General features: G+C 35.9%; 1 protein-coding gene across 3 annotated transcripts in view; it reads right to left on the bottom strand.

Annotated features, from left to right (window-relative positions):
- LAMA2 (laminin subunit alpha 2) overlaps positions 1-25,064 on the bottom strand; it is a 336,497-nt gene that overhangs the window by 243,185 nt on the left and 68,248 nt on the right. For all 3 annotated transcript variants that reach the window (XM_068184425.1, XM_068184426.1, XM_068184427.1), the window contains exons 2-3: positions 12,244-12,414; positions 8,090-8,202 (exon numbers count right to left, since the gene is read on the bottom strand). In XM_068184425.1, coding sequence (XP_068040526.1) covers positions 8,090-8,202; positions 12,244-12,414 — 284 coding nt within the window. The remainder of the gene's footprint in view (positions 1-8,089; positions 8,203-12,243; positions 12,415-25,064) is intronic.

Raw genomic sequence — 25,064 nt, 5'->3', positions numbered from 1 at the left:
ACTCATGAATTGAAGCAGAGATTGTGTGAGTTTTGAGTTCCTTGTGTTCTCAGAGGCCAATTTATGAGGTCAGTAATATTTCAATTAATGGATACTTATGGATTATTTTTGGTCACTATGTATGAAAGAGAGAAGACAGTTTTGATGCAAGAATTTTTATACCATTGGCTACTTAAGAACAATGGCTCTTCTCATATTAGTCTCACATCCGACTCACACAGAGAAAAAGCCTTCTTTAGAAATTGAATGGCTTTCCAGATTCCTCAAATGGCCATCTACCACGTATTTTTTCTATCACTGTTCTTAGAGACAGTGGCCATGATTTCAAATATTCTGCTCACAGTTAGAACTTCTGTAATTGAAGATGTTGGCATGGGTGGAAAAAAAATATGCTTAGCAGGATTCCACTAATACCAGCTTAGAAAGCTGAACATCTCCCACCATGCTGCAGTTTGCCTTTAATGACAATGTTTCTCCTGTTCCTCTCAGCTGCTTTCAACTGAAATTCCGCTACCAGATGGACAATTTGGGCTGAAAGAAACACATACTTGATTCCAACATTGATTTTTTTTTCCAGTGTTGAAAGCAATTTTAGCAGAGCATCCCTGGTCCAGAAAAATTGTAGCTACAAAAAGTTGCAGCTACAAACGTCATGCAAATTAAGATGTCCACAGCACTCCATGGGTAAAACTGAGAAAGATTTTATCATAGCTAATCTTGAGAAGCTCTAAGGCAGGTGTCTCCAAACCAGTTACAAATTAACCTTTTCTAGTTAGGCAAAAAATTCACTTTTGTACACTGCTCAATCCCATTCAGTTAATGCCTGCAGAACATGCATAAAAAAAAAACAAAACAAAACAAAACAAAAAACTATAAAAATACCTGAACTTAGAATAAGCTCAGCTTTCTCCCTTCCATGAATGTAACTGCTGGAGAGGCACAAGTTCTTTTAAGAACACTTTCTTCTCTGTGACAAAAAACACATTGTTCTAATACTTCTCAACTTTTGTTCATGCTATGTCATTAAAAAAAAAAAAAAAAAAGAAAGCAAAGTCTATTGAAAGAATGCATTTTATAAAATGTCAAACTGTAAAGCACTCAAGTTGTCCAGCTGTTGAATATCTGAAACACATTAAGCCAAATGGATGGAGTCAGAAACTATAAAGTTTCTGTCAATGTCAACTTTTTTCTTTGTAATTTTCTCAGTTGGTTTTTCTCCATTACCAACTGTTCAGCTGTTTGTGAAGGACTCAAAAAGAATAGCTGCTTTCTCTTGACTATTTTTGCTGCTCATCATTGGCCTGGTGTATACCAGAATAGAGGGCTGAAGTTAATAATCTCTTTTCACAATACTTTCAAATAAAATTAGAAAGCAATTTGTTTTCTAAAGTTTATCACTTCTTTCCATGACAAAAGACTATTTTGAGAAAAGGAAAATTTATGAAAATGCCAATATCCAAACTCTTCTTAAAACCTGTACAAGAGGGCAGGACAGAAATTGTTGTACCTCTATTTTGGTACTTAAAACACACAAAAATTAAAAATCCTTTTTTAAAAATTTCCTCAATCCAAGAACTGATGCTCAGCCTGGGTCTATTAGCATTGAGATTACTCAGAGTGAAGTGTTCTTATTCCCTTCAGTGATGTTTCCATGCAGTGTTCTCTCATGAGCTCTCACTTACTCATACCAAATCTGTACATTTTAATGTGCTTATCACAACAGAAGCATTATTTCACAACCATCATCAGCTGCAAAACTTATTTTTGCAAGTAAGCTTCTTATTCATCATAAACTATTTAAAGACAACACATTTCTTCAATATCAATAACAAAATCTGCTCAAGACTGAGAATCCTATGAACCCTTTACTTATCACATCACCATTCTCCTAGGCTCCACAATTTTCTTTAGAACCAAGACAGCTAACAGCACAAAATCAGAACACAACCTCATATTCATGTCAGAATGTATGTGTCACTGGATTCAAAGGAGAATAGCTCTCTTCCTTAAAACCAAAATTAGCAAAGTGGAATGTATATGTATTACAGTCATCCAGGGAAAATATTAAGGCAAGTAATCTCAAAAAGAAAATGTATAAATTCTCAACACTCTTCAAAATCTTTGTTATTGTGTATTATGAACTGAAGCTGAAAGTATTTGCTCACTTAGAAATCTTTCTGACTAAGCAAAAAGCAATAAATTTAGGGTCTGATTTAATGGTGAGCATAAAAATTTGGGCAAAAATAATCCTGTGGATATTTATTGTTAATATAACTCTTTAGCCCAGCTTACAGCACTTTGTTTGGTGGGTATTACAATTCATCTTACATTGCAATAATGGGTTCTTAGCATTTCAGAATGCATTTGAGACAACTCCCTCCATGTACTATTGAATGACTCATGAAAAACTTTCTCTTTTTTAATGCTGTAGGAAAGTCAGCTTGAGCATCTTCATCTTCACACATTTGTTTCTTAGAACATCTAGAAGCTTCATGCAGCAGCCTCTTCAGGAATTATGGCTGGCATAGAGGTGCAGTCTCAGCCCTTAACTGGAGAAAAAGATAATTTTATTTTCCTTAGGCTTTTGTCTGAGTGACATCAGTGGGGAAAACTTTATTCTGAGACAAGAAGGAAGCCCTGGGTAAAATCTGTTACTTACTAGTGTGCAAATATTCTCTCCTTCCTGTAAATGAAAATCAAGGTGGAAAGATAGATAATCTAAAGTAAATTTGCTAGTAGCATATTAAACAGGTAGTTCTTAAAAATGTTTACTGTAATGTCAAAATATTTACTACCGTTCTGTTTGTTTTCATGATAACAAATAGTTTTTTCTAGGTATGTTTCCTATAAATCCTTACTGGTATATTTATATGGTTTTTTTTCTTGCTTTTCTTTTCAAGGTTTTCAAATGCTTTCTTTATAAGGTAACTTCAAGTCCAACAGTCTTACTTTTGAAAGATTTTAAAGTTACATACTAATTAATAATGTAAAATAATTAAAAAGTGATAATAATTTAAAAGAATGTCAGAAAGGTAAATTACTCCTTTTCTCACCCTACACATATCTCTTTAGTTCATTACCAGCAAATTGTAAAACTAACGAACTTAAGGGAATCACTAAAATATTAAGATTCAAGACTATAAAGGTAATGAAAAAAAGAAATAAGAAAATAATGAGTATTGCAACTAACATACCTGTCTAAAAGTTGGCTGTGGACTTTATTAAAACAGAACACCTAATTCCTTTTTCTTTTTTTTTAATTGATTCAACTGTCATTTTCATGGTTTTAGTTGCATCTCTTTTGGGCTGTCACTTCAACAGTTCCTTTACTGCTTAGGTGCAACTCAGCCAGAAAACTGGCTTGGTTTTGAAATAATTTGTTTTCTGAATTCTCAAATATCTATGTAACTTCAGAACGGAATGATTCATGAGCAAGAAGTAGTAAAAACAAATATTGAGGATGACAGCCCTATGTTGCAGGCTTGGACTGTAGCTCACTGATCAGTACACTTTGAGTTTTTACAAAGTTAAAGCCAACGTGGAGTGTTGGCTGCCCCCTCCCCCAAGCTGGCAATAAAACCTCACACAGGCAAGCCAAATTAGAAAATTGATTCGGCAGAAAACCATACCCCAAAAAACAAAACAAGACATAGTTTCCAGCGCCTAGGTGCATCTGGTTTCCTGTATGGCAACACAAATACTAGTGCCAGAACAAGAAGTACAGAAACATCTCCCTTTCAGCAGGGAACGGAAGAGCGCCAATCAGGGAATTGCAGTGTGATAGTCTCAACAGACTTTCAGTTTTTCCACTTTTTTCTCTTTAGAAACATTTTTGAAGATGAACAAAACTGACTGTCTTCTGTTGAAGGAAAGTCCAAGTTTGGGCTAAACTTCATTTCTGTTAAACTACCTTCTGGTTTGGGGACAAAGAGAAGCTTTAAAACTTACCTTTACAAAAGAAGTTTTGAAAGCATTTAAAGCCCACAGTTATTGGTAAAAGAGAGAAGGAAAATATTAATTGAATACCTAAACAAAATGTTTGCACATATATAGAAATTTAACACATAAATACCAAACAGCATTTCATTTTGCTAAACTGGTTATTATATCCCAAGAATAAACAGTATAGTTAATCTTCTCTTCATTCCTTTAGCTGTTCTGATATTTGATATCAGAAGGTATTCAACAGAAAGCTAGCTGGTTTTTCCCCAATGTAAAATGTATTTGATATATGAAAATATAACATTAAAACAAATATCACCCAGTGATATGCATATTGCTATATGACTATACAGCTAACGTGTAAAGGCTATTTTAATATGCCTTTGTTGCTCAATATGTTTTGATTCCTTAGCTGCTGTCCAGTCAACTGTCATAAGTTAAAACAAAAAACTACACTTTTGTATTAAAAGAAGCAATGTTTTCAAATATCATACGATTTACCTCTTATTTCACTATGGCTGTTTTACCTCTTATTTCACTATGGCTGTAAGATTACCTTCAGTCAATCTGTAAAGGATTAGTTGAACTGGACCTTATTGTGGGGTTCAACCGTATAAACATCCAAAGAACGGGTTCCACTAGTCATTTGAAACCAGATAACAGGGAGATTGTTCCAGAATCCAAAAATCATGCAACAACTTTGAAATAGCCAAGACTCAATGGCCTGGTTATTTCTTCTTTAAGAAAAAAAAATTAATTAGGCAGGGATGCAAATTTAGTTAATTCATGGGTCTCTGCCACCAGTCTGCTGAATGACATTCCTGTAATAATGCCTTTGGAAGGGATGGTGACTGCAGTGATTTCTACATAGAGTCAGACTACGATTTCTTAGACTCCCTCCTCCCTTCCTACAGAAGAAGGGTAGGGGACAGGATGAAAAGATAAGGTGAAAGAGCTGGATGCTATCAGAGCTAAGGGAACTTAAAACTGATGAAGTGAAAGTCTTTTAGAGAGAAACAGCTACATAGCTTAATCAGTTATTCTTGTTCTTGCAGTTTACAAGGCTCTGTAGAGTGTCCATTACTTTCTTTTTCTTCAGATATGTATGCCTGGAAAGCATACCTGGACACTGAACTGATCCTCCACAGTCTCAAGCAATTAAGACATAGTTATTAAATCCAGAAATTTCTGCCAGAATATTAACTCTGGGTCCACCTGCATTCCACACATCTACAATTCACATAAAATATTCCAGCATAATTAAAAAAATATGAAGTGCACAGCAAAAAAGTCTAAATCCACATAAATATGCTCCTGGCACAAGTATCTGAGCAGTATCAAGGGTATTGCCAATGTCCTTACTCCCTAGAGTAGTCGGGAATTTGTTAATAAAAGTGTCCTGATGTGTGTAGAAATCAGAAACAGATGGGCTGACCACTTCACCTCAAAATGCCAACTGGTCTTCCTGTGAATTTGCCAATTTTCTTTAAAGATACTCTACTAATCTTCCACATCACTGTGAAATTAAGACCAATTGAGGATATAGGAATACCATGACTACAGGGAATATGCTCTCCCTGGATGCTTAAGCATTTCTGCTTTGCCAGCTCTCTGCTTTAAAATCCTTGAAGAGAAGGTCTATTTTCAGTCCTGCGAAACGCGGCACTCGTGGGACCTGAAGTACCTCTGTTTCACTTAAACCACCCAACACTCTCAAGGCAGAGCAGACAGACTCGCCCCAGCCAGCAGGACTAAGAGCTGCAGAGCAGCAGACAGCTTCTCTTGGTACCCAGCCCATCTGTGAACAACCCACTTCCAAACTTGGATCTACCAAGGTAGTTTAACCTATCACTCTAACCTCCATTTAAATTCATGTGAGAAACTCCCAAATAAATCTGTATTTTTGACTTTCTATGCACTTGCTGGATGAAAAGCACTGTAAAAAATAATCTCACATTTACAGGTAAGAATGGAGTTCCATAATTTTCTTGTGATATAGATGAGACTTGTTACAATGGCTAAAAAGTGGGAAAAATGAAGAGTTAAGAGCAAATTATCAAAGATACTCAGTACCAAATAGTTCCAGTTTTCAACTCATATTTTAATAATATATGGAGTAAAAATTTCAAGCATACTTCAATGAATTAGAAACCTAGCCTCCATTAGATATAAAAGCTCTTTGTAAATATTAAGGCAAAACTCAACTGTTGAGAGAAAACAAGAAAAAATACTACATTTTCCCAACAGAACCGATAAAATTTGGGCTTGTTCGAACATTAAGTAAATGTTACTTCCTCTAGTTTATTAGCTATTGCTAAACAGTATACATTATTTTTATATGGCTTCCCTGCACAACAAAGTTAAAAAAAAAAAAAAAGTTGCTGCTCCAAAAGGCCAAGCAGTATATAAATGAGGAAAGTGTAATTATTTTTCTGATTTTTTCATGAAACTGGGATTGCTAAAAGCATACCATGTACTATCATAATTACCAGTAATAACATAAGAACTAATGCATTCCTGCAATTTTCAGTCCATTACTTGTGGATTTGTCATTTGTTATTTCTATTGCACAAAAGGAAGTTAAGCATTTTTATACTTAAAGCAAGAATTCATCAACATAAACATAGCAATTACTGAATCTCCTAAAAGCCAAAGGTAAAGAATGGAATTTCTTTTAAGTGAGATCCCAGAGATATCTAGTGACCTTCACCATTCATAGCGACTCCTACACAAAACAAAAGCTGAAAGAGAAATTTCATATACTACCGATTACTTGAATAGTCTATAATGCTCTGACTATGAAATTCCTGGATAAGTAAATAAAAACTTCTAATATTTCTCAAGACACAAACAATGCTTATTCCTTACTGAGCAGTCCAAAAGCCATGCTAATCGCAGCAGACCTTTTAATACATTCTGGGGAACAATACTTGCTCTGTTCCTGTATGGTGGTGACTAAAATCTCATGCATTCCTAACTAGATGGGTTACTCAGCTCATAAAGGGTGTGCCAGACAGCATTAGTGACACAGGGTCTTATCCCACCTCTCTGACATCCACAGAAAACTCAACACTGCTTCTATTCCAGCCAGTAACAAATTAATGGGCTTAAGAGAAGGTATCAGCTTTAGAGCTGCAGAAGGACTGCCAAGTTTCCTTTGAACAGATAGTAATAGGACATGGGAAAGAAACAGGGTCCGACTTGATCCTTGTCTCATTTTTAAGAAATAGTAACAAAAAACCCCAAACCCATGCGACACACAGTGCAGCATTCTCAGACCGCTGTCAGCTGGCACATGGAGAAGCCTTCTAAATACATTAGAACAATCCAAACGTTTTCTCCAGTATCCTCATTGCTAGCTTTTAATACGTAAGAAAACGTAAAACTTACAGAAATTCATAAATTTGCTAATTTCTGATGATAATCTAGATAATGAAATAGCAGGGGAAAAAACAGGAGTCGTAAAGACCTAGTTTAAAAGACCTCACCTAAACAACCACACAATTAAATTTCTAGGGTGATGGAAAACAAGGATGGAAATTTACTTTTAATGCTCGAGAGCTACTTGCATATTAACAGATCACAACCAACAAGAGGCACAATTCCTTGCTGTAAAAGCAAAGCAGCAAATAACTCTGAAAACTTAAAAGACATGTTAAAAAACCCTACAAACCTTTTTTAATGCATAGCATCCTACTCTCAAACTACTGTAAAAGTTTTAGCTCTCCTGTTTGAAAGAGAAATGCACATTGAATACTTTTGCATATATAAGGCCAAAAAAGCAGATGCAGGATTGTTTCTGCCATTAGCAATGCGAGCTCCAAAGCCAGAATGCTAATGACACTCCCAGGATTCAAAGGCGCTTCCAGGTATAAAAATCCCTACCCTCCAAATACTTTCAGTATCACAGATAAAAGGTACTTACAACTGCATGACTTCCTAAAAATATATATGAAGTAATTTTTTTTATATTTGGCACATTATGTTACCATGAGTAGGTCACTCATACCTATATAAACAACAGAAAATTATAGGAGAAATTGGCCATGTCTTCATACAGGAAAGCAATACAGAGCAAAAATTAAGACAATTCAGGTGATCTATCATGCAAGAAAGCAAGCCTAGAAACAAACAAATAGAAGTCTACCTGTTGGAGGTCCAATGTAATGGTCACATAATGATAATCAATTCCATTCTGGATACTAGGGCTTTGCCACCAAGTGTTCTTGCCATCAATTGCATTTGCTATCGGGTGTCGTTCTGTTAGAAAAGCAGAAACATATAAATAAATTTCAAAACTATTACAAGATTTAATTATTTTAAGATATGAATCTAGATTTTAAGGCAATTACAGTACTAATAAAGCAGGACTTCAAAAAAAATTAATTTTTCCTGTACTCTTGAGCCACCAGTCATGCTTATTATTACTGGAATACTGACATAATATTAGTTGTTTAATTTTGGTTATGATCACAAGGTCATTCAGAACATCTAATTGCAGAAGGCCCTCCTTATGCTACAGAAAATGCAGGTGTTTAAATCAAGTAAACACTTCCTGCACTCTTCCAAAGTTTCAAGTATTGCAAAGTCAGGGAATCAGAAACCTGAGATATGGTGTGCAAGAAAAGCAGAGATTAAAGTAATACTGGCACTGGCATTTCTAAGACATTTCTAAGCACACCTGGAAATAATTCAGGAAATAATTCACAAATCATTACACAGGAAATGATTCAGAAATCATTACAGAATATATTCCTCAACTGGAAAATTTTCTGACTCATATATATGCATATAAAGGTTTGTTTGGTTATAATCCATATCAAAGTCCAAGACACACTATTTTTCATGTTTATATTTTGCTGCAGTGTCCCAAGTGAATCCTAAATAAGAGGGATACAAATTTATTTACAGAATTGAATTTTTCCTGAATTTCAAGATCTTCTACATTTTCCAAGTTTGCTTACTTAGTACTTTAATGTTATTAAACTGAGAAAGATCACACTCAATGTTTCCAGGTTATTTTTTGTGTTTCTTTCCTGTACAAAATGGAAAATAACAAAAATCGAAATTTTAAAGGGTACAAGGATCTATGTATTTTGAAGTCCCTAATTTTCTAGAGCAAGCCATTATGAGGAAAATAACCCAAAGGAAATTCATATATAGTAAGTTTCTTCTATGCAAGTTCTGTTTGCAAGAACATGAATTAGGAGAAAACCCTACCCCTCTTATTAAGGATGACTTTCTAAACTCTCTGGTTTCCTTGGTATAAAACTGGAATATGATTCATTACTAGCTGGGCCTAGAATTGCAAATAATTACTTCATTAACTGATTTACTTATTATTTTAATTATTACTTAAATCAACCAGCCAGACTGATAGTCTTTGTATCTCTGTTTTTTTTTTGCTCTGTCAGCCACCTGTGGGGGACAGGAGTCCTAGCTCATTAAGGGAAGCCAGAATGCCTGAACATATTTAAAGATACAATCAAAGGGCTTTGTGGGAGTGAGTGAAGGCATAAACGCTCAATATTGAAAATGACAAAAATTTCATTTAAATATTATTCAATGGTATTAGTGGGCAGCAACATTTTCAAGCTAGAAATCTGGTACTACAACTGATAAAGCTATAGGTAGCTTTATCTATATATTGAAAAGAAAGCAAAGCAGACCCCATGCTTTACATGCTGTAAGTTTCCACAGCTCTGATCATTTTCTCAAATCTTGGCTTTAAATGAGTGGCAACAAAAATCATCTGTAAATTAAATTCAGGGGCTTTCAGTGATTGTGACAGAAGTTGTCTAATTGGAAATTTTGATCTAAGTCTCTCCAGATGAAATTGATATAAAGGTAAATCATCAGAAAGAGGACTGGGAGATGAATCAACAATTAACCATAATCGCTATTATGAAAGTTTAATCATAATTAATTTGAAAATTGATTAATTGCTGGCATGTTTATCTTACCTAAAAGGTAAGGGGGAAAATACAGTATTTGTTAAAAGGACTGGATTGCAAATTCAGTTCAAGGACCAATTTCCCTGATGGATGGCAAGAGGGAGAACTTAGAGAGTGAGCCCATCAAACTGTGCACTTTAATTTGGACTTACGTGTGATTAACCAGGGAATTTGTGTTCATTTCCTACTGCAGTAATTAAGGGGAGGCATTCCATACTCACACATTCCAGGGGGATCATTTAAAGTCTGGTTATATTACATGGTTCTCCTATTAACAAGCCATCTCTGTTTAAACAAGGCACTTCCCTTTGCCAAATGAACATCTGAAGACCTTAAAATGAGATATGATTATCACAAAAGACCATATATTATGAAGCTGGACTGATTCGAGTTTAGAAGAGAGTAGGAACAAGGAGAAACATAGATACAGACCATTCAGATGGGTTTTTTTTATATACACACATCTATGTCTGTGTGTATACACATATTTTACTGTACACTGTCTGACATCATAGACAAGACATAGCAATATCTCTGGTTTAGGTTTGATTTTTGAAATAGGCAAGCTTCATATAGGAAAAATACTCGGTAATATGTCTCTAAATTCCCATCTGTAAAATAGGAAAGTTTTGCACAGTCTCTCTGCCAGTTGGGATGCTTCCAAAAACTGAATTCTTCTCTGAGTGAAGCACACTGCTATAATGTAACTGGATGTGTCTATTTGTAAAGAATCATATGACCTTCCCTCAGAAGGTGGCATTTTCTGTAGTTAAAGAAGACATTGAAACTTGGAACACAATCTGGAAAAAAAAAGGTGGCAAATGTCTTCAAATAAATTAAGTAGTCTGCACTGGGACAATTACAAATAGCTTCACAAATATAAAATGAGGAGTAATTTAGCAGGAAAAGAAAGCATCTGAAGTTTGCAATGGACAACTAACTGTTCTCTCAGTGGTGTTTCACCATTAGCAATGGGAAATATCAAAGTAAAACGTGTGAACAGGAATATATGATTATTCTGAAGCAAACCTGGATCTCTATGTAGTGATAGTAAGAGCTCAGGTGAACTTTAATAGATATGAAAGTCTCTAGAGAGAATTCAGAGAATTGCAATTCATGCAGTTAGAATTCTAGAAAATAAAACCCATGAGGAGAAACAAAGAAAAGATAACATAGTGTAGAAACTAGATAGAGCAATACCATCACCCCTGAAATAATTAAAATATTTTTTTAAGAAAAAGGAATAATAGTGCATTCCTTGTATTGACTGAACTTTGGATATAGGCAACATGAATTTCTGCAAGGAGATGCAGATTAGCTATTAGAAAAATGCTTTGTTTTGAGCAATGTAATGAGTGAGCCACACGTTTCTAAGGAGAATCCAAACAAGCTTCTGTCCGGAAAGCTACAGCCACAGATAGCTCATCCTGTCTAGAACTAGCAGACAGATTAAATGTCATCTTTTTTTTTTATTATCCTGTGGTTTTAAGCACATGCTTAAATGTCATGAGGAATAAATGTATCTGAGTTAAGTTTTATTGGAACGCAATTGGAAAAAAATAATTGTCTTCATGCTTCTGTGTCTGTGCTTCTTCCAGTATTTTATCTATTCCATTGAAAGCTGTCTTAAGTATCCCTACATCCTCTACAATCTACAGTGCCAATATACCCATGAAAATCTAATAATGTTAAAGCTGTTCATGTCTTTCACTGCAAGGTTACATGAAATTAAACCTGTATAACTTGACTAGAAAATTTTCTTAGCTCTAATCTTCCCAACTACCAGAAAAAGGCATAGCTGAAGTAGACGATGACAAATTTTACTTGAAAACTGATTTTCCTTCCAGGTAATCTTTAAGAAAGCAGTGTTAGCAAAAATCAATTTTAATATTAAAAACTAAGCATTAAACCAAGCAGTGCTCCATTACTTTATCTTATTTTTTCTGCTTCGGTGAAACTGAATTTACTGGAATTTCAGATATTGCTTAGATTGGCCAAAATGTTCAAGTTCCACAAGTAGGTATGCAGGTAAAAGTCAGTTATCTGGTTTTTATTAATTGTTAGTGTCTATCAAAAGAATTCAGCAACAGCTGTAGATACTTAATTTTTTATAATCTGAATTTAGGTGCTCTGCTTTTCAGTACCTGAATGAGAAAGTTCCGTGGGACGAGTACCCATATCAGATACAGATTTTTAAAAATCTTTGGAAGAGATGGCTAACCTGATTTAAAAAGAGACACACATTTCACAGTAATCAGCCTGGCGAACTACTGTTTTGTTTCCTGAGTATCCGCACCCTTTGGAAAAACATCTTTTTAAAGGAACAAAATGAAAATGGCACACATACGATGTGGAACTCGGCTTCTTTGATCACAAATGCGGCACTGAGGGTTCCTTGCAGGCTGTCCAGGTACATGTTCAACGAGTTTGCAGTACATTTCCCGCCCCTTTTCTCCACAGGTAGCATTGGTTGTGATGAGAGCATTACTAGCCAGATTCAGCACTGCAGGAAACAGTCCTGAAAATAAAATAAAATAATAAACAAAAGCAACAGAGGCAAAACCAAGGTGAATTTAGCAGAATAATCACAAATGAATGTAACACCTGTTACAACATTAAAGCAAAAGCCTTCATTTTCAACAGCTATGGAAACAAAAAAAGAACTTTGGATGTGTATCCAGAATTTAGACATCAGAATAAAGCCATTATATTGATGGGTTTATCCCCATTCCTCTAAAATTCAAATTGGTACCTTCTGGTTATATCATGAAAAACAGCAGGATGCCAAGGAAAAAGTACAGAAACATACAGAGCATCATAAAATTTTATGATTCACAATCAAATCTTGTGTTCCTATGCAATTGGCCACTGCAACATAGTACACAATGTACCTAGGAAAACTCCTTATCATTCTTTTCTGCTGATATGTCCGTGGAAAAGCTTTTCCTCCACAGACTACAGCACTTGCATTACACTGTATTACTGTTCTGCTTAGGACTTCATAGACACCTTTGTCATCAGAACAGCTGGGTAATTCATCCAGCAGCATGAATAGCATATGTCATGTTTCCCTTTCCTCAAGAAGAAAATAATATATACGACATCGTATCTTTTATGGTAGTGCTGTTGTTATTTTTCCAGGTACACATGCTGAGTGATGTATTATAATTCTCATTCAGCACAGCATTTAAACACATCTGAGTGCTCTGCTGAGCAAAGTTATATGTAGCAGTAAGCTATAAAGATTATAAACCATATGAAGAACATTCATTAAGGTGGGTTACTCTCCTTCCCACTAAGTACTGATCAAAACCTTTGAGCCATAATAAAATTGATCCACAGAGACAAACTGGTAGTATGTATCAAATGTATATATTAGTACCTCTCTCATTAGATCAACCAGTTTTGTATCTTCAAAAGCAAATTTGCCATGGCTACAGGTTAAACCAAAAAGCCCAACCCAAACCAACAAACCAACCAAAAAAAAAATAGGCTGATGTATGGACTCTTGGGATCACTTTTAGATTAATTTTATGACAATTTCAAGTGGCCCAAAAGTCACTCTTTTGCAATTTGTTCACCTTCCAAACCTATTATACTATTAAAACCTTAAAATAAGGTTTTAATAAAAACTGAATTGATCATTATTGAACTCTCATCAAGCTCCCTTTATAACGGTGTTTTTTTTCATCCTCCTCAAATGGACAACACTCTTCAACTGACTCCTTTCAGTCCTTTAACACCAGTCTCCTGCTTGTCTCTGCAATTAACCTGTGTGCCATTTAATTACCAAGCTTGTCTGGACATGGTACAGCTGTCCTTTGACACTGTCAGTTAGTGACTCTCACAGTCACTTTAAAACCATGTGTAAATATACTGCTTGAGCAAGAGAGCCAATTAGTTACTAGCCCATCCAATTTGTGCAGTCAATCAATACTTGAGATTTTATTGATCATGCAGCTTCCTCCTTCTGTATAGATTAAAGCTTATTTTTATCACATTTTAAAATCTATACAGTCGTTCTTCTATTTTTATTCACTGCATTCAGTGGAATTTTCTGCCTTCTGTGATGGGGCCACATGGTAAAAATCTGTATAAGCATTAACAGAGTAGATGAATTAATAGCTGTGGAACTTCCTATGTTGACTAACAGCCTCATTATTCTCTTTTTGGCTGTACAAAGTTAATAGTCCAGAAGCCAGTAATCATTTAGTGTTAACAAAGAGTCTGGCATTTGGTTCAGAGCTAAGTATTTTAAGCCCTCAAAAGTGAAACTCGTACAAAGGACAGAATGATCCTACATGCAAAGAACTACAGTACATGGCATCAGGAGAATAAATCCTTCAAGAAAGAGCTGAAAGACAGCAACCAAAAAGCCTCCAGATTTGCACAGCTATAAAAATATTACCTGTTCTATATCTATCACAAATCATACCATTATTCTAACACAAACTTTAAATGTAAGATATGCAAATAAATGAAGAGTACGTAAGAAACCCATTTATTAGAACATAACTTCACCCTTGGGTCACCTCTTTAATGTGCAGAGCACCTTACAATAAAGCTACCAAAAGTGCCTTATCCATAATCAGTACAAACACAGGCAAGAAAACAAATATTGGGAGTTTCACTGAAGAGCCGATGTCAAGATGCCAGCACCTCACAGAAGTGCTCCACACTTAATTCCCCACAGGCTCAGAGCGACAGGAAGAGAGCAAAAGATGCACACTACAGCCAGCACTTCACCTTTGCCAATTCACCTTTGCCAGCACTTCACCTCTGCCAGCACTTCACCAATTTATTGATTAATTCCTCGGCCCTGGGGTTTTAGCAAGTAATAATTAACAACGACATATTTGAATGTTTTTTGAAAATCTTTATTTCCAAGGTCCAAGGGGCTGGGCTCAATAGACCTTATGAGTCCCTTCCAACTCAAGATATTCTATGATTCTATAATACTTCTTTGTACAGCCCAAAAGAAAGCTTTGCTTTAAAAGAAGATTTGATGTGCAAGCCTGATAGAATGGAGGAAGCAATATTATTCATATTGATTTCTAGCAGTTACATATAGATATATATATTTGCACAAGAGAGGCATGACATTCTAGCAATACAGAAGATGAAACCATTTTCTTGAAAATTTTAGCTAGACCTTTTGAATATGAAATAAAAATGTGTATGTTTATGATGCTAATATATCTTGTCACATGAGATTCACGTTAAAAATTCATCTTCTAATCATAAATCCCCAGGAAAAAAGTCAAGAAAGCTCTAGATAGCACAGTTAATTTCTCTTTGCCTTGTTTTTCATTACAATAATCATACACAAGAAATATTTAAAAACTGGTGTACTAGTTCTGCACATCTTCAATTTCCCAACAGATTTTAAAGTTTGTTGTTATCAATACCACCTTGAATTCTATGTGCATCCTACCATCAAATACTTCCAAAAACATGATCTGCTAAAATTACAAAGACTTTTTCTTTCCTTATTGACAATGACTTTTGTAAGCCTTTGCTACAGTACAAAGACTGAATAAAATGCCTCTGAGCCACAAACACATCATCTCCATTTTGTGTAGTTCAAGTGTAAGCAGAAAAATTTGACTCCCTTAAACTGCCAGCTACATCTTCTCTAATCTTTTCTCTCCTTTGTGTCACTGGCAAAAATCATATTAGCAATAATTTCTATCTGTTAAAAAATAACTAAATTCTAGCAATTGCATGAAGGAAACAGGAAGAAAAGACTGGGTTTTAATTAGGTAGTGGTTTTAGCAAATTGAGTTCAATTTCTGGTTTTCAAAGGACTGCTGCTGTGCGAAGAGAAAGAGGATCAGATTCTCCCCTGTGAAATGGGCAGTCATCTTTCTGCTCTAGACTTTGGTTTTTAAGCATGGAACATATTCCATGAAGATTTTAGTGCATGGAAACACAATAGAAAGTTTGTTTAGTGTTGACAAGTGATTTAACTATGAAAGGCAAATAACACAGAAATTCATCAAATTATTTAAACTGTTGTACAATGCACAGGTAATCAAGCATGCTGCTCAAATCATTAGAGAATTAATGATGATGAGTTTAGCATGCATTTTCAAGAGAAACAGTTCCAGACAAAAAAACTGTAAAAAAGAAAGGCAACAAATTAGCAGGATTTTCTTGCCTACAAACCCCTATGTACTTAAGTTTTGCACTACCACTGTTCTAGTTAAGTAGGTGTGGTATCAAGGTACTAACTACATTATCTTTTTTTTTTTTTTTTTTTTTTTATAATGGGTCCTGGATCAAAGCACATCTAGATACCTATCTTAAAGATAAAAATAGGGACTGCTTGGGATCTGTGAGTTTTTTTACAGATGCCTCAAAAGCCACGCTTTATTAATACTAAAATTTTCTGGAGACACCGGCAAGCATGTCAGTGATTTACTGAGTTCAACACATTTAGACTAGTAAACAGACTTTTACAAGATTCCACAAAGGAAGTAAGCCATCATAACACATGAAGGAATGACCTCTCATGAGGTCAGAATTAAAAAATGGAGAATAGCAGTGGAAAACCATAGCAATCTTTGCTGAATCCTGTTCTGTACCAACAGCAACATAAGAAACTTAGAAAAGAGGATAAAAATTAAGATTGTTGATCATAAAAATTATTCACAGAAATTAAAATAAGCATAGACCACAGAATGGTAGAAAAATTCCACAGAATGTTTTGTCTAGGTAATAAAATGGCATATGAAGTTATGGAATGGAAACTGATACACGGGAGAAATATGATTACTTCTGCACTAGCTTTTATCAGTCCTGAAAGAGTTATTATTGATATTTCAATGAAAATATTAGCTCGAGGAATAGAAAAAAAATGTCATTACACTTTTGCGTAAATCCATCTGTACTGACAATTCAAATACTGCATGGTATCCCTTACCTCTCATCTCCAAAAGGATATGGTAGAGCTAAAAAAAATTAAGTATGACAAGCTATGTTACAGCTATGGAACAACTTCTGAATGTGGATATGAATAGGCAATGAGTTTTCTACTGGAAAACAAACAGGTTGGGAGACGTATAAAATAACGTAACTGCATACAAAATAATAAATGCCTTTAGTAAGTAAATCTTTGCAGTGAACATGGTAAGTTTAGTTATCATTCTACCACAATTTGAAGGTTCTGAGTCAACTTATCAGACAGCAGTTTTCTTCACTGTTTGGGAAATTTTTCCTATTTATAAATGAAACTGCTTTTCAACATGATAGCAATTAAATTCTAGAACAGATAAATAAGTTATATAATAAAATATTTTTATTCCAAAGGCAAGAATGGATAAAAATCCAATTAGATTAATACACAGAATAAGGGGTAATTCAGAGCTGTTAAACATGAATGGCTTGTGTTCAGTTGCCAGTTCAGAACATCCCTGAATCACTAGCTGATGCAGGGCTTTACCCAAGGAGACATCCCTGTACTCCTTCACATTTATCCTCAATATTGCTGCTGATAGATATTGGTAGTTTTTTTCTTACTAAGGCTGGTAGCATACATATCCCAACATCAAGGTTCATCCAAAATGGAAGAGAAAATATAATCTTAGTTTTGTGTGGTATTGCTAAAGAAACTGTAATATTTTTGCCAATATTCAATTCTTTTCACCAGACATGGTTCCCTATACTACTTCCCATTATTACCTTGCACCCAGAGAGGTTTCCTCAATGGCTGCTTATTCTATGGAATAGATCTTGTTCTGTAGATCTTCTGTAGACCATTCTCTTGAGCCTGGCAATTTCCTTGCAGTTTTCTGCAAAGCAGAATTCCTTTTCTTATGCTTTCCTTATTTGCACTGCATAAAGGGAAGTAACAGCCCAACTTCATGTGTTTTCTTTTATCTACTTTTCATGAGTTACCACCAACCTTCAGCTCATACAAGCTCCACAAGTATCAGTGGAATAAAACCTACCAATCTGATGCCTGGCATGCTGCCTCATTTTGTCATGCCCTATTACCTACTCCCCTGCCAAACGAACAGGTTTTCCGCATGCTTTATTGCAATAGTGGAGATCAGCAGAAGCAGATGAGCTACACAAGTAGCAGGTACAAGACATTTTCATAAAGCCTGTCAGCTGCTGAATTCAGTCTCATTCTCACTCTCACTCCCTTCTGGAACAGCACTGTTTGATTGACCTTCAGAGCCCACTGAGTTGATTTCCCTAGCTGAGAGAGGATGGAGGAATTCTAGAGGGAAATCAAAGATATTAACTGCATCTCCAGCTGCTGAATGGTCATTACAGGTTCATTATGAAGTGGGGATAGTCACTGGGGTAACCTACTTTTAAAATGTATCAAGAAGCAGTTACAGCAAAGGAGGGGTACAGGAAACAGATATGAATGTAAACAAAATAATTTCCTTGCACATTAGTGTTCCTGCCGCTCACCAGTTCTGACACATCTTTCTTTCCTTCCCTTCATATAACTCATGGGAAATTGTAAATCCTGTTTCAATCACACCACCATCCCACACCTACAGAGCAACTGGTGGGGTAAGTCTCACTAGAATTACACTCCAGCACTCCATTGGAAGCATAAGCAAGGAACCAAAACCAAGATTACAATCTCTGTTAGACTTCTGCTACTGCACAGAGGAAAGAGCAGACATCTTAAATAAGAAAGAAGGAACCACCATAGGTGGTTGATAAGGACACAGAAAACAGCAGCAGAGATCTTTGCATGGAGATGAAGGAAGGAACTCTCTGAGTGGGGAAGACTGGAAGAGAAAAAAAAATTGAAAGCAAGACCACTGCAAAGATACTCACAGAGCCTTTAACTCTTCTTTTTTTGCAGAAGATTACTGGCACACTGAAATTTGTATTCAGTATTACTTAATGTCTATACTGAGGTTTGATTACACAGCAATATGATCAGTATCTCATTTTACCGAGGGTAAAAATTAATATAAATAATTGCAGTGCCCGCATGTACAAACAAAATGTTAACTTTAAAAAATCAAGATTGATTTTCAATAGCTTTTTTTAAGTACTTCCAAGATAGAAGACAAACTTTGGTTTACCAACTCTGGGATTTCTTTGTGTCTTATTAAAGCATTAGAACAGAGAAAATGTTTTTCTCCTTCAAAGAAAGCTCTGTTAAGACCTGCATATGCCTCTTCTCTCTTCTAAACAGACCAGTATTTGGCACTGCATACTTCCTTCAATCTTCTCAAAATATCTAGTCTCTTCAAAGAAGCAAATAAAACAGCCTGCCTAAATATGTCTAACTTTTCAAGCCAATCTTCCTAGTCTATAGAGCACTTTGAAATGTTCATGGAGTCAAGCAGAGCTGTTTGCCACTGAATTTGTACTAAAAAGACAAAAGAAAATATGTCAGTTTCCGATGTTCTAAGAAGTGTCACTGGAAAAAGAGAGAGTTGTCTGCTGCAGCGCAGAGCTATGCTAGGCTGTGGGAACACAGTGGGGAGAAAAAACTGGGACAAAACAAAACAAAATGTTGCAGCACTGAATTGCTTCCAGCTGTGCACAACAGGGAGTAACTTAATGCACTCTATCCACGATGTAGATGAATACTTTTATACAACTAGAAAATAAACCCAATTTGAAGAAATAGCTGTCCAGACACAACAGCGCATGCAGACTGAAAAAACAAAAATTGACACTAGGATCATTTGTCCAGAGGAAAACAAAATGGAAAACAAATGTTTCAGTATCCATTTATGTCAGTTGCCCCAAATCACTGTGCATTACAGTACTGTTCAGCAGTCAGCCTTTTTTCCTTCCAAAGGAAGTGAAAAAGTAGTTTTTGATGTCTGGTGGTAGAGATAGCTTGCTTTTACTTAGAGGTGATTTTCTCTATCCATTCTAAGCAATATTACATACAGCCCCCTTCATATTTATCTTCAACACAAAAAACAGAGTATGAAACACTAACCTGAAGAAGCCTGATAGCAAATCTAAATATAATCCTTACATAGTACCAGACACATCTGAAAGAAGGTATATCGATTATCTAGTAATATTACTTTGCCTTTCCACAGCTCACAGCATAGAAAATCTGTAGGGACTTTGCTTATTTTAACAGCAAAACTCAGCCAGTTTTAGAGATTGGAGACTGAGTGAAAAACTTGCTACTGGCTTACCCTAATATAGTATTGTATTAAATATATAAGCATCCTCCTTGCTTTGCAATGAATTTCCTTTTTTTTCCCCAGAGCTGTCACAAAAGGTTGTTTTACAAAGGAGAACAGGAAAAACACAGGTGAAGATGAAATCCCATCTTGACATGTGTGGCAGAACTCCCACTGAATCAAAAATCCAAAGCACAAAGACTTAATGGACATCTCATTTTCAAAGGTATTTACATGCCCAGCCTGAGACAGACACCCACTGATTTTCAAATGTATTCCGTCTGTATTCTGGCAAAAATTTTGAAGGGCAAAATCCCAGTTGTACAAATACCTTATCTGTAGAAAGGGTACACTATGCATGAAGAAGCAAGCAGCAATGCACTCTTTACAGTTATTTCCTTTTATTTTTTTAATGAACACATGATCTCCATTAAAATCTTTGCAATGCAGTAGTATGGTTCTCGGCAGCCAAGCAGGCCTAACAAGAAAAAGCAAAACAAACTCTAAGAGACAACAGTGTCCTGTAAACAGGAATTTTCCCAAATCACATGTCTTCTCTTCTTAGACAGCATACACCAATTTACAACTTCCCCAAACTGCAGGACATGGCTAAAAATGTCCATTTTTATTCCATCCCCACAACTGAATACCAGGGTCTTCATGCTAAAAAGACATACTCATGCACTTCCCTCATTTGCAAATGGAAAGCAAGACACAGGCCTGTGTGATTTGTCTATCCCATCACTGAAGGAGTAAAGAAAAAAAAAACAAGCATGAACAATGGAGAAAATTAAATCAGAATTTCTCAAAGGTAGGATAGAGCCTGGGAAAATCAGAGCCTCCAGATGTAATTTACTGATGACTTTTGTCTTGATGAATTTTTTGCTTTATGAAAAAAATCTCTGCTATGCATTGTCTCAAACACTAAAGAATATTTAGAATATGACTATTTTCGAAATAACTTTAAAATCAATGTCCACTGAAACCACACAGAAAAGTCAGAATTAGTTACTGTGCCCTTGAGTCTCCAACACTGTTAACAGAAAGACTGAGATGTATACTGTGTTCTTGTACAAGAGGCAACAAAATGCATATTATGGGGGCTAATAAAAGTCATCCACTTATTCACTTTTATCTAACTGACAAAAAAAAATCCAAACTGAGTCTAACTTTATGAAACCAAAGAGCAAAGGGAAAAACTGATCTCACCATATGTAAGAGATTCTGTGCACTTATATTTACCCTGAGAATTCAGACTAAAATAGTTTGAAGTGTTTCAACTGATGAGCTTGAATAAACATGAAATTCAATTTTCATTCTTTGAACTGATTTACTTCTCACTATTCTGCTGTAATGCTTTAAAAATATGTATTTTTAAGGATTGTAAATTTTCAACATATTCTGGCAAAAATGTGAAATCACCAATTAGCAATTTCTATGCAGGGTTCTTAAGAACTGTCTTCAGAGGATTAGAGAATCACTGAGGCTGAAAGGGATCTCATATCTAGCCCAAACCCCTACTCAAGCAGGGTCATGGGAGCAGGTGGCCCAGGACTGTGGAGCCATTTTTAGTGTCCCTAAGGATGCAGACTCCACAGGCCTTCTGGGCAATATATTCCATTGTTTGACTACACTTACAGTAAAAAAATTGTTTTCTTCTGTTTAAATGGAATTTCCTGCATACTGATTTACATCCATTACCTTTTGTCCTGCCACTGGGTACCACTGAAAAACGTTTGGATATATCTTCTGTATCACCTCCTGACACATACTGATACACGTGTTGACAAAATTTCCTTGACACGTCTCAAAACTAAGCAACCCCAGCCCCCTCAGCTTCTACTTATAGGACAGACACTCCAATTCCTTAATCATCTTCGCAGCCATTCCCTGGACTTGTTCCAACATGTCCATGTCTCTCTTGTATTGAGAAGCCCAGAACAGGACACAGTTCTTCAGGTGTGCTCTCATTACCCCTGAGCTGACAGGGAATGATCACCTCCCTCAGTCTGCTGTGGACAACCCATTTGTCTGGGTTTTTTTTGCCACATTGCTGGCTCATACTCAGCTTGCCCACCAGGACAAGGTCCTCCTCTGCAAAGCTGTTTTCCAGCCATTTGGCTCCAGATTGTACTGGTGCATGGGGTTGTCCCTCCCCACATGCCGGACTTTGCACCTCCTTTTGCTGAACTTCGTATGGTCAGTCCGTTTCTCCAGCCCACCAATGCCCTTCTGGCACAGCCTTCTGGCATATTAACCAGTCTGTTCAAGTCTATACTGTTTGCAAACCTCCCAAGGGCACACTCTGCCCCATCACCCAGGTCATTAACAAAGATGGGACACAGTATTGGCCACAGTATTGGTCCCAGTACTGACTGCTAGTGCCTGCCTAGTGATCACTAATGACCTGCCTCCAGGTGAACTTTGTGCAACTGATACAACCATTCAGACCTACTCATTCAGTTTTTAATCTACTTTGCTGTCCAGTCATCTGACCTGTATTTAATCAGCTTTTCTTTGTTACTGAAACAGCATCAAAAGCCTTAATAAAGCGAAAATAAATAACATCCACTCTTCTCCTTTCATCTACCAAGTCTGTTACCTCATCACAGAAGTCTATCAGGTTGACTAATCACAAACTGTCCTCCAAAAATCCACATGGTCCTAAAACCATCATTTTAGCTACATGTACCATTCACATTTACCATTTTATGCCTATGTGTTACTTAAACCCATGCTGCACAATATCCTATTGAAATGAGAACTAACTTGCCCTTCTCAGATTATACTGTAAGGCCACACACCTTTGATCTGTTCAATTTCAATGCATGTAAAGTAAAATTAGCAAAATCAATACCTTCAGTGATTCAGTATCAAGGCAGAATGCAAAATCTATTTTTTACATCTTAGACTCCCAGCTTTTCATAAAACAGAACAGGTTACCTATTTCATTTCCATACAAATATTCTGAGGCATGAATAAGCTAAATAACTGAGAAATACTGAAAATAACAAAAAAAGCACAATAAATTGAAAAATTTAATTGTATATTTGTGTAGTAATACTACTACTGTGCACTGAATCAAGAAATGCCCAGTTACATATGAGAATATAATAGAATATTGTGAACACTCTTTGTCAGTTTTACAGTATTCTTTTGTTCTAGTACATTGAAATAGTTCTTGTGTGTCACCTCTATTTATTCACTGGAGACTTTGCTATAAAAGGGCTCCTAAATACATCTAAGAGCTGTAGTACTGTATTCATATATTTGTGAATTATATATATGTAATATAAACAGGTATGAAAATACAATAGACAGTGCATCTGTATCATTAGCCACAGTAGTTAATTTAAAATTCTTCCTGTTTCATGAAGAGAACAGAATATGTGCATGATTTTAATATATTTTAATATATATTTTGGGAGAAAAAAAAATAATATTATCTCCTGAAATGAGATAATTTCCCTGCCTTCCACATATTTTGTTCCCTTACTTGAACTGTGACTGAATGGAAAAATCAAATGAGGTCTGAGCAGATGGCTGTCAGCAAACCAGTGACAACATACCATGGTTTAGAATTAGACAAAAAATGTGCAACCTAGTATATAATTTCTGCTTGTAATTGCCAAAGACATCTGGCTTAGAATATAAGCCAGTTTGAACATCCCTACCTTACTTCACCATTCATGAAAACTGAATGATATCAGTATCTCTTAATGTTTCTCTGTTAAAGCTGTGGCTATCTGTATTAGTGTAAACCCTCTTTTTCTTCCTTATAAAAGTAGACTCAGAGCCATGACAGGCGTCACATCTTTACATTCCATTAAAATCAGTCAGAACTGCACACACATGAATCCCTGCACATTGCTTTAAAAATGCATGGGATGACACATCAAGGAAAGGAATTCTTCAGGTCTTCCAACAGGATTTTAACAAGTTTCAGTGGCACCACTGTCACTAATATGACACTTATTTGCATAACTAAAGGTTTTAGCAATGAACTCTCAGCTGGAAATGGTTTCTTTTTCAGAAGTATGAATCAAATGCACATCTCTTGGGTTTTCCTTTGGCTGTCCTCACTGTTCAGAAAGCTAGCAAAATGCACCCCTCCCCTCACAGTTTTCATGTTCCCCACATTTATGTATAGCAGCTGCTTTTTATGCAGCTTTTTCTAATTAACAGAAGTTGCTTTCAGTCATTCAGGCAAGAGACTGCTCCATTCATGGAGACCTTAGACACTTTTTGATTCTGCAAGAAGTGTCCCCTGAAGCACACTGAAAAAGTGTCACCTGAAAGTTCCACATTACCTTAGACTTCTAGCAATAGTATTGACAAGAGACAGCTGATCGGCATCCATACAAACAATATATTTGAAATGTTAAGGTCTTTGCAGACTTAGCAAGTCAATAACACTCACAAGCATACCTGGGATCGTTGGCTCTAATATTTAAAACTAATTCTAAAACTTAAGTGTTCTCTGAATTAGTTGGCCTAGGAAAGAGGAAGGGAAGGAGAGGCCCAAAAAAATCAGAGCTAGCTAGGTTAGAAGAAAGACAGATTTAATTGCTTGTAATTGTATAAATTCACAACCACCAGAGCTGAATGACAAAGGCTCCTACTAATGCTTTCCAAGTAACAGCGATACACTTGATCATTCTTTTCAGGGAGTCTAGTTACTAAGACATAGAATTGAAGAGAATTATTTCTTGATCAGTGAAAATCCAGAAAAAGGGGAAATTTTAGAATAGGTACTGAGAGCTGAAATAGACAGGAAACCTAATACTGCAGATAGGTAACAATGAAATGCAGCACTCCTTTTATGCAAAATTGGGGGGGATTTTGATATATGAGCTGAAGCACATGGTAGAGCAGAAGCTCCTTTTACAGAAGCTCCTTTTACAGACAGAGACCAAGGGGACACAGACATTGTCAAGAGAGAAAGGGTTAAAATCAGGAAGTTCCTGAAAGGAAGAAGTGAGATACATTTTTATAAGGCAAAAGGATAAAAGAATACTCAGCAGATGTATCTATACCC

This window comes from Anomalospiza imberbis, chromosome 3, assembly GCF_031753505.1.
Source record: "Anomalospiza imberbis isolate Cuckoo-Finch-1a 21T00152 chromosome 3, ASM3175350v1, whole genome shotgun sequence".
NCBI classification, from domain to species: domain Eukaryota; kingdom Metazoa; phylum Chordata; class Aves; order Passeriformes; family Viduidae; genus Anomalospiza; species Anomalospiza imberbis.
The sequence above is the reverse complement of the archived record's forward strand: the minus strand, read 5'-3'. Positions and strand labels throughout refer to the sequence as shown.